Source organism: Salmo salar, chromosome 17, assembly GCF_965601325.2.
Source record: "Salmo salar chromosome 17, fSalSal1, whole genome shotgun sequence".
Taxonomy (NCBI): domain Eukaryota; kingdom Metazoa; phylum Chordata; class Actinopteri; order Salmoniformes; family Salmonidae; genus Salmo; species Salmo salar.
The window spans coordinates 23329108-23340547 of NC_138307.1; the positions used below are offsets into that span (position 1 = coordinate 23329108).

Genomic DNA, 11440 nt, shown 5'->3' on the forward strand with positions numbered 1-11440 from the left:
ACACTATGAGGTTGGTATAATACTGTGAAATTGTGAAAATTATGATAATTCCCTTTTAGTGTAAGAGCTGTTTTGATAAGAATGCCTTAAGTTGCCTTAAGTTTCAGCCTGTTTTGGTGGGATGGAGTTTAGTTAATAAACCAGTTCCAAAACTCTCTGCCAATAAATGCTCGTTTTCAGCCCCCCCATTGAAAACAATAATAACAACGGTTGCATTGGGCCTTTAACTTACCATTGCAACATGTAACTGTAGATTCAGCTAATTGTGTTCTTTCAGTCAACAGGTGACAGTAGTTCATGTTTAATATAACTACATGTTTATGAAAAATATGCTATGATATATGATAGTTGTATTTCATTGAAGGTGTATTTATACACTTCTTTAGACAGAGGATACACATCTTTATATTCCTGTCTTATCTTTTCATGGAGGACACCTCTAAAATAGTACATCATCACAAGCTCAATGAAGAAGACCAAGAATCAAGCCAGGTGGGGGATGTACTTTTGGAAAAGTTTATTCTGAAACGACAGAGTGAAAATAAATATAACTGATGGGGGAGGGGCTTGGCGGCCGATCCACAATCTTTTCCAGCCAGCATTGCCGGCAAGATGATGATGACATGAGGTGGGCGGGGCAGAGGGTACAACCTCCCACTTGATGAGTGGTCACCGTCCCACCCCAAGTGGAGAAACATGCCCCAGGTGGAGGCGAGGCCAGGGTCGTCATCTGACAGCGGAGAGGTACCTTCCGTAGAGAGGAGGAGTGAAGAGTTGAAAAGTTGACGGACGAAAATAAAACAAACACAGAATGGCTTTTCGACATCCCATTATAGTCCTTTTCTTTCCTAGGTTGGTCTTTAGAAAAACAGTCCTGACACCATGGGGTCTGGGAGATAGTGCTGCGGCAACCAGAGCTGATCTATCTTACACAGACAGGACGTGCTTGACAAATGCTGTGGGGAGAACAGAGGACGCATAAGTACAGGAGCAAGAGACCTAAATAAAATAATCATATAAAAAAACTAATTTATAATATCATTTGATAAACATCAATTTGATCAATTTAAATAAGAGTACAAATGTTTTAATGATAGTGTTATTAAAACAGATCTGTGCAGGATCCTGGGTATTTGCTCTTTAGAGGTTGAACAAGACTTGCCCTCATAGTTGATGCTGCCGTTCTCGTCCTCCTGACCTATAAGGAGGGAATCAATCTCGGCCTCGGACATCTTCTCACCTAAGAGGGACCAACAACGAGCCAGTCAGGAAAACACACACATCCTGAATGCAAAATCAACCCCAACAACACACCCTACACCCGAAGCACTTGTGTAGATCTGAGACTGTTAGACAGGTGTAAGCAATCTGGCAGTAGTGTACCTAGGGTGTAGGGTGGCCAGGGGATTGACGTCACTCAGCCAACCAGACTTTTTAGCTGGCTAACCCCTAACCCAGTGCCCAGTCAGTGCTGTACTGTAACGTGTCTAAATGTATCGACTCCACTCACCCAGTGTTCCCAGCACGATGCGCAGCTCAGCCCCAGACACGGTGCCGTTGCCCTCCTTGTCGAAGACGCGGAGACCCTCAACGTAGTCATCAAGTGTACCCTTCACTATTTTATCGACTTTTTCCATCATGGGCATGAAATCGGCGAAGGCCAGCCTCTTGTTGGCCATATCTGACACGACGAAGGAGAAGAGATCGACGTTAGTCACACACGGTAGGGTGGTCCATCTATAGCCTTCCACTGCTTGTTTTCATACGATCACATCATGCACATCACGTCAATGACAAACATTAGTGTCTCGCTAGTGATGGTAGTTACATCACTGTTATTTTATATAATCAGTCTTTCAACCAGACAACTAAATTAACATTCATATCGTTACCAGATGTGGGTTCAAAGAGTATTTGTTTTTTTCAAATACCTGGAGTGTTTGATCAAGACCACCTGGAGGGCCAGATGGGGGCGGGATTTACACTTTTGGGACTATTCCATCCCCGGGGCCACATTCAGTAGGGCAAACGTATGTGGGACTTTGCAATGTCATGACTAGAACAGACATCCTGACTTATTCTACAGGAGTAGAGAGGCCTGTTTGGTCTTCATACTACATTTATACCTGAACCTATCATGACGTTCTCACAACGTTCTCACAACCTATCCCTATAGGAGTAGTGGTGGTCTCACCATCGGCGGATGGTTTTCCCAGGATCGCTGCAACCTCCTTGTTCTGGGGGTTCTGTCCCAGGGCGCGCATGACATCAGCCACCTGGTTGTATCCAATCATGCTGTCACCGACTCTGTCGAAGAGCCCGAAAGCCTCTTTGAAGTCTGGAGGGAAACGCAGAGGAGTTACGATGAGTTGAATGAAGACAAGCGGAAAGTGTGCACAAACATACAGTATCCTGACAACTCTTGTTCACACTCAAAATGTTTCAATAAATCAAAGTTGTAATATTTTATTTATTGAAAGGGACGAAAAGGAGCTTCGTCGTTATTAGTCATTTGGTTTTGTGAACCAACGGCAAAACAGACCAGATATTTGTTCAATACTTCTAGTAAAACTACATGCAATCAATGACACAATGTTCACCGTCCTCGTAAAAGTTCATTCTAAATGCAGCACTGGAGGATGGTGAGAAACGACATGTCTCATGTTGCCGTGCAGCAGATTCAAAGAAGGCGACCGTTCGATTCCTCCCTCATTGTCCCCTGAATAATGATCAACTGTAGAGGTGCAGAAAGGTAGCATGGCAGGCAGGTCACTATTTCTCTGGACTCCACTGTGAATCCCAATTGAAAGTGATCCAACAGATTACGGGCCTTATGTGATTTCCTGAACTGCAGCAGCTGCCCCCCTCCCTCCCTCACTCCCCCCTACAAGGCCCGCTGGCGTTTGGCATTTAGAACCACCGACTGACAATCGATACGCCCTAAGAAACCCATGCCGTATAGGGGCACGGACATTTCCTCCTGCCCGGCTCGGTTTAAACATAAGAATGCTGACTCCGGAGTAATCAACACACGCTAGCATTGGACCCGCCTGCATTCCTGCAGCACCCAGCCTTGCTGCTCCTCCAGCCAATAGGGCCAGCCTGCATTCCTGCAGCACCCAGCCTTGCTGCTCCTCCAGCCAATAGGGCCAGCCTGCATTCCTGCAGCACCCAGCCTTGCTGCTCCTCCAGCCAATAGGGCCAGCCTGCATTCCTGCAGCACCCAGCCTTGCTGCTCCTCCAGCCAATAGGGCCAGCCTGCATTCCTGCAGCACCCAGCCTTGCTGCTCCTCCAGCCAATAGGGCCAGCCTGCATTCCTGCAGCACCCAGCCTAGCTGCTACTCCAGCCAATAGGGCCAGCCTGTATTCCTGCAGCACCCAGCCTAGCTGCTCCTCCAGCCAATAGGGCCAGCCTGTATTCCTGCAGCACCCAGCCTAGCTGCTCCTCCAGCCAATAGGGCCAGCCTGTATTCCTGCAGCACCCAGCCTTGCTGCTCCTCCAGCCAATAGGGCCAGCCTGCATTCCTGCAGCACCCAGCCTTGCTGCTCCTCCAGCCAATAGGGCCAGCCTGCATTCCTGCAGCACCCAGCCTAGCTGCTACTCCAGCCAATAGGGCCAGCCTGTATTCCTGCAGCACCCAGCCTAGCTGCTCCTCCAGCCAATAGGGCCAGCCTGTATTCCTGCAGCACCCAGCCTAGCTGCTCCTCCAGCCAATAGGGCCAGCCTGTATTCCTGCAGCACCCAGCCTAGCTGCTCCTCCAGCCAATAGGGCCAGCCTGTATTCCTGCAGCACCCAGCCTAGCTGCTCCTCCAGCCAATAGCAATTTCTCTAGTCTAGAGTATGCAGAAGCAATGGATTCTTTAGGAAACACTTTATAATAAATTTTATTACATTATAAATGGTTATAAAAGTTTACAAATAATGAAAAAACATTTGTTTATTAATGCTTAATTATGAAAGTTGATAAAGTGTTACCAATTTGTTCTAATAGTGACTTGTCTGATAAAATAACACCTATACAATAATTGTATTGTATAAGATGACATACAGTGATTGTATATGGTCTTAAGAACAGTGTGTTAATGATGTATCCAGTATAGGACAGTGTACATACCACTGGACTGCCACTGACTGACGTGATACTTAACTAGGTGCTAAAATGAATAAAGGGCCTCAACAGTTCATTTCTAGCTCACCCTTTTCTGACCAGTTACCTACCACTAGTTAGTTCTACACACACCAACTGCCACCAGTTCTACACACACACACACACTACCACCAGTTCTACACACACACGCCTACCACCAGTTCTACACACACACCAACTGCCACCAGTTCTACACACACACACACTACCACCAGTTCTACACACACACACACTACCACCAGTTCTACACACACACCAACTGCCACCAGTTCTACACACACACACACTACCACCAGTTCTACACACACACACTACCACCAGTTCTACACACACCAACTGCCACCAGTTCTACACACACACACTACCACCAGTTCTACACACACCAACTGCCACCAGTTCTACACACACACACACTACCACCAGTTCTACACACACACACTACCACCAGTTCTACACACACCAACTGCCACCAGTTCTACACACACCAACTGCCACCAGTTCTACACACACCAACTACCACCAGTTCTACACACACACACACTACCACCAGTTCTACACACACACCCAACTGCCACCAGTTCTACACACACACACTACCACCAGTTCTACACACACACACACTGCCACCAGTTCTACACACACACACTACCACCAGTTCTACACACACACCAACTGCCACCAGTTCTACACACACACACACACACACACACACCAACTGCCACCAGTTCTACACACACACCAACTGCCACCAGTTCTACACACACACACACACACACCAACTGCCACCAGTTCTACACACACACACACACACAACCACCAGTTCTACACACACACACACACACACACTACCACCAGTTCTCCACACACACACACACACACCAACTGCCACCAGTTCTACACACACACACACACACACACACACACACACACACCACACACACCAAATGCCACTAGTTCCACACACACACACACACACACCAACTGCCACCAGTTCTACACACACACACACCAACTGCCACCAGTTCTACACACACACACACACACACACACACACACACACACCAACTGCCACCAGTTCTACACACACACACACACACACACACACACACACACACACCAACTGCCACCAGTTCTACACACACACACACACACACACACACCAACTGCCACCAGTTCTACACACACACCAACTGCCACCAGTTCTACACACACACCAACTGCCACTAGTTCTACACACACACACACACACACACCAACTGCCACCAGTTCTACACACACACACACACACACACAGACACACTGCCACCAGTTCTACACACACACACACACACACACACACACACACCAACTGCCACCAGTTCTACACACACACACACACCAACTGCCACTAGTTCTACACACACACACACACACACACACACACACACACCAACTGCCACCAGTTCTACACACACACACACACACACACACACACACACACAGACACACTGCCACCAGTTCTACACACACACACACACACACACACACACACACACACACACACACACACACACACACACACACACACACCAACTGCCACCAGTTCTACACACACACACACCAACTGGCACCAGTTCTACACACACACACACACCAACTGCCACCAGTTCTACACACACACACACACCAACTGCCACCAGTTCTACACACACACACACACCAACTGCCACCAGTTCTACACACACACACACACCCCAACTGCCACCAGTTCCACACACACACACACACACACCCCAACTGCCACCAGTTCCACACACACACACACACACACACACACACACACACACACACACACACACACACACACACACTGCCACCAGTTCTACACACACACACACACTGCCACCAGTTCTACACACACACACACACACACACACACACACACACCACCTGCCACCAGTTCTATAGACACACACACACACACACACACACACACACCCCCCCAACTGCCACCAGTTCTACACACACACACACACCAACTGCCACCAGTTCTACACACACACACACCAACTGCCACCAGTTCTACACACACACACACACCAACTGCCACCAGTTCTACACACACACACACACACACACACCAACTGCCACCAGTTCTACACACACACACACACACACCCCAACTGCCACCAGTTCTACACACACACCAACTGCCACCAGTTCTACACACACACACACACCAACTGCCACCAGTTCCACACACACACACCAACTGCCACCAGTTCCACACACACACACCAACTGCCACCAGTTCTACACAAACACACCAACTGCCACCAGTTCTACACACACACACCAACTGCCACCAGTTCTACACACACACACCAACTGCCACCAGTTCTACACACACACACCAACTGCCACCAGTTCCACACACACACACACACACCAACTGCCACCAGTTCCACACACACCAACTGCCACCAGTTCCACACACACACACACACACACACACACACACACACACCCCAACTGCCACCAGTTCTACACACACCAACTGCCACCAGTTCTATAGACACACACACACACACCAATTGCCACCAGTTCTACACACACACACCAATTGCCACCAGTTCTACACACACCAACTGCCACCAGTTCTATAGACACACACACACACACACACACACAATTGCCACCAGTTCTACACACACACACACCCCAACTGCCACCAGTTCTACACACACACACACACACACACCAACTGCCATCAGTTCCACACACACACACACACACACAATTGCCACCAGTTCTACACACACACACACCCCAACTGCCACCAGTTCTACACACACACACACCAACTGCCATCAGTTCCACACACACACACCAACTGCCATCAGTTCCACACACACACACCAACTGCCATCAGTTCCACACACACACACCAACTGCCATCAGTTCCACACACACACCAACTGCCATCAGTTCCACACACACACCAACTGCCATCAGTTCCACACACACACCAACTGCCATCAGTTCCACACACACACCAACTGTCACCAGTTCTACACACCAACTAGCTCTACACAAAACAACAGCCACTCTGAAGGAGTCTTTTAAAAGATCATGTCCTTCAGTGAGGAACAAAGGGTGGGGGGGTATCCGGCTCCTGCTGCACGGAGATGCGGCTGCCATGCGAGCCCTAAGGACCACTGTGCTCTGTCATTCAAGACAAGACAGTGCTGCTCAGAATAGAAGCAGGGACACTAATCTCCTCTGGACAGCTGAACAAGCCCCTGGGTTATTCTGCACTTGTGTTGTCAAGGCCATGGGCTCCAAAACTAGTGGACCCAACTTAGGTCATTTCCAGTGACTTATCACACTTTGTTAGGCCCTCACAGAGGGGACCTCATGGTGCAGAAACCATGCAGATCATACAATTCCACTTTGAGAGCCTAACTAAAGCTAGTCCACAGGGGAACTTATTCTGGGGGCAACTTGACCTATTTGAGTGTAATTTTGCCTATTGAACTTGGTAAGTGCTACTTTGTAAAACACAGGGGACATGCTTTATCACTGAGCTAGCTATCTGTAAAGACCCTGAGTCCTCACCTAGTCCTACACAGAGTCCTCACCTAGTCCTACACAGAGTCCTCACCTAGTCCTACAGAGTCCCTACACAGAGTCCTCACCCAGTCCTACACAGAGTCCTCACCCAGTCCTACACAGAGTCCTCACCCAGTCCCTACACAGAGTCCTCACCTAGTCCTACACAGAGTCCTCACCTAGTCCTACACAGAGTCCTCACCTAGTCCTACACAGAGTCCTCACCTAGTCCTACACAGAGTCCTCACCTAGTCCTACACAGAGTCCTCACCTAGTCCTACACAGAGTCCTCACCTAGTCCTACACAGAGTCCTCACCTAGTCCTACACAGAGTCCTCACCTAGTCCTACACAGAGTCCTCACCCAGTCCTACACAGAGTCCTCACCTAGTCCTACACAGAGTCCTCACCTAGTCCTACACGGAGTCCTCACCTAGTCCTACACGGAGTCCTCACCTAGTCCTACACGGAGTCCTCACCTAGTCCTACACAGAGTCCTCACCTAGAGAGTGTATAGGGCCCTCTCTTTGTTCTGTCTAACTCCACACACACACTTACCCTCGATCTGGTCGGCCGTAAAAGCGGAGGCGCCAGATGCCTCAGCGGGAGCAGCATCAGTCTATTAAAGATGCACACAGCACAAGACAAGGATTAGTCCCTAGGACCTGATCTGAGACCTGTTATAACCAATCCACCACCACCATGCACCACGGGCGTCCTGACATTCTCAAAGTACCAACACATCGCCGGCACCATGGTGATAGAGACTAATCTCAAAGTGATGCAGGTGCTCAACAGAATAACATAGAAGTACAGGTGTATAGAAGGTCTACATTCTAGATATAGAACAATACATGAATTAGACACTAGGTGAGAAATTACAGTAGTTAGTGTGACGATGGCTAGATTAAATGCTTTCAATGGTACAAGTATGTAGAGATGTACAGATTAGCATTAGGGATATATTCCAAGGTTTCTCTGTGGAGCCAAATGAGAAGCTCTAATCTAATACTTCCACCTTGGTTTCTTCCCCCCAAAATGGAGTATGACAGTGGCTTATTTTGTTAACAAAGAAAGGAACCACCCAAGTGTTGATATCCAATCTCTATATCAAATCACACAGATGTCCCATGGTAGTGCTGAAGCAACGTCAGGCTTTTACATAATCCAATAGCCCCAAAGCCACACAAATGTACAGGCACAAAAAAAAGCATTCAGGCAGTGGTAAATCCAAAAGTACACACCATTACGGAGATGAAGGAGTTGACACGGGGCAGAAAGAAGTACTAAAGAAGCCGGAGTCCCGAGAGAGAGTGGTCCTGAACCATCCTCAATGTCCCTCTCTTATTTATGATCGGGTCGTGATGTCACGGGGCGGGTCAGGTGACGGGTTGGAACTTCTTTAACTTTCTTAGGGCAATACGGAAAGTGGAGCTGTGGTCCCCTCTCGGAGCGCTAGCAGGCCTTTAGAAGGACGGGGACAGGGCTATTTTTAGTCGGCTAAGGAACTGATTCGAGACGCCTTGTCTCGGGTCAGCATTTCCAAACCCTTTTACAAGGGTCGCAAATGATGTTGTTGGTTGACATTCTAGCCTGAAGTAGGTGAGTGATAGATGGGCACTGAAAAGGGCTGGATTTGCGTGTTCCGGCGCGGATTTAAAAAAATACGCCGAACCAACAGAACCCACAACTGCAGAAAGCTTCTCATGTTTACAATGTGATATTTTTAAACGGTGAGTCTTCCTCCTCTTATGGTTGTATAGGGGAGTAGTCAAAACACACAACGAAAAGCAGGGTCCTGCTGGGTCCGCAGCAACAGTACGCCATGAAGCACAATGTTTAACTGGATATTTTTGGGCCGTAATAAGCATAGCGCCCTAAAGATCAAGTCAGCCTTTTCCTATTGACGCTGCACACCTATTTGCCTTAGGCCTTAAACAACTGACACGAATTCAGTGGTAGGCTAATAAGTAGATGTGCGTGGGTTAAAAAAAAAAATCACCGGGAAGCAAAGCCAGAAAAGAAGCCATATTACAACCTATGTGTTGTGATAATTGTGTTGTTTGCTCTATAACCTGTTAGTTCATATGCCTTGACACAGTGATATATAGGCCTAAAGGCCGAGACAATAAGACACAGTGGCAGGATACATTCAACCACACCTTTGTTTCATCACAAAACTGGACAGCAACCTCTGTCCGGTGGAGTCCACAAAGCATATTGTATGTAACAGACAGTTACATGACCTACAGCATGGTCAAGAAAGGTCACGTGTCCCATATTTTCGGACTAATGATTTAGAACCGTTACTGAAAGTCACAAAGAAAACAGGAGCTGCCTCCACTATCAAATCACACATGCTTAGTATAAAACAGTGACAACTAAAAGATACCACAAACGGTCCAATCAATGTCAGCTAAATATGTGGCTGTCCATGGTTCTGATTTGTGTGTTTATTCGTGCAAGTAGAAAAAACATGTTGACTCACCCTACTTGTAGAGGTACGCCAATGCCATCCTTCTCTCTTGCACGTTGACGAAACGGTTTATGATTGTCATACCTTTGTTGTCTTAGGCTACCTGGCTTAAACATCTGCTCGCTAGCCTAACTTCCTTTCATGGGCAATGTTATCTAGTTAACATTAACCTTCTACATCTAGCTACATATTGAACTTCTATCTTCTTAGTCCAGGGGCACAATGTATTCTATGGTTGAATCAAAATCACTGTAATAATAATAATAATCATTGGCCAGTGCAGAGAACTAAGTAAAACCACAAATCCAAATACCCATCTCCATCCATGGCAAATTTAGGAAAGGGACAATTTTAGCTAGATGGCCACCGGTGGACAACAACAAATCGAGATGCAACAATTCATGGTATTTTTCTGTGATAGGAGTGATGGCATATCCAAGCTGGCTTCCCTTGACACGTTGTTTTGGTGTGGCTATTCATATTATTATTTTTAATCAAGGTAGGCCAAATGATCGATGGCTTCCCTTGTATTCAATGGTACAGGTGGCAACAATGGCATAGTCTTTTTGACCAGAAAGCATCAGATAGATGGCCTACACATACAGAAGGGGTACTGTTTCGCTCACAGCTGCTTTCTCCGGTGAGATACATTCAGCCTCTTGCGAATTGAAGTGAAATTATGAAGAAATACAGAGGGGGGTTTACACGTCACTACTGATCCTCCACATATCTAACAAACGAGATGGCATTTTTATTGGAAGAGGAAAGGCTTGTTCTTGTTTTCATTACCCAGTTTGTGTGTTGTATGTTTTACCAATACATGATGAAGAGTAGCAGAGGTGGACGTTAGCCAATATTCTTTTGTGTGGGCCACTGTAATATGAAATGACCAATAACGAGCAGAAAGACATTTTATTCTTCTGTCTTATTGGTTCAATTGTTCTCTCAATACGAGACGCACTCTTTCATAAAATAAGATGAGCTGGCATGTCAGGAATGTCACAATCTAATAGAACAACCTCCCCCTCCAAGCTTCTTCACCCTGTTCAATCGAAACCAGACACCAGGGGATTGCGGAGTGTGGGAGGGGGGTGGTCGCACACATCTTTGTGCAATAGGAATACACATTTGTACTAAAATAACCAAACAATGTGGGCCTACTATAAGAAACAATTATTCTTATTCTTGAATAAGTTTGTTATCCTACCTATGGTCCAAGATTGA

At 47.1% G+C, this 11440-nt stretch overlaps 1 protein-coding gene across 1 annotated transcript; it reads right to left on the reverse strand.

Annotated features, from left to right (window-relative positions):
* Nucleotides 1-495: 495 nt before the first annotated feature.
* On the reverse strand, nt 496-9152 carry mylz3 (myosin, light polypeptide 3, skeletal muscle). Its single transcript, NM_001139728.1, has 6 exons — nt 8985-9152; nt 8299-8359; nt 2195-2338; nt 1511-1681; nt 1163-1240; nt 496-956 (listed from the first exon to the last, which is right to left on the reverse strand). Exons 1-6 carry the CDS (start codon nt 8985-8987, stop codon nt 928-930), a joined length of 486 nt encoding a protein of 161 aa, NP_001133200.1. The 5' UTR covers nt 8988-9152; the 3' UTR covers nt 496-927.
* Between the last annotated feature and the right edge of the window lie 2288 nt (nt 9153-11440).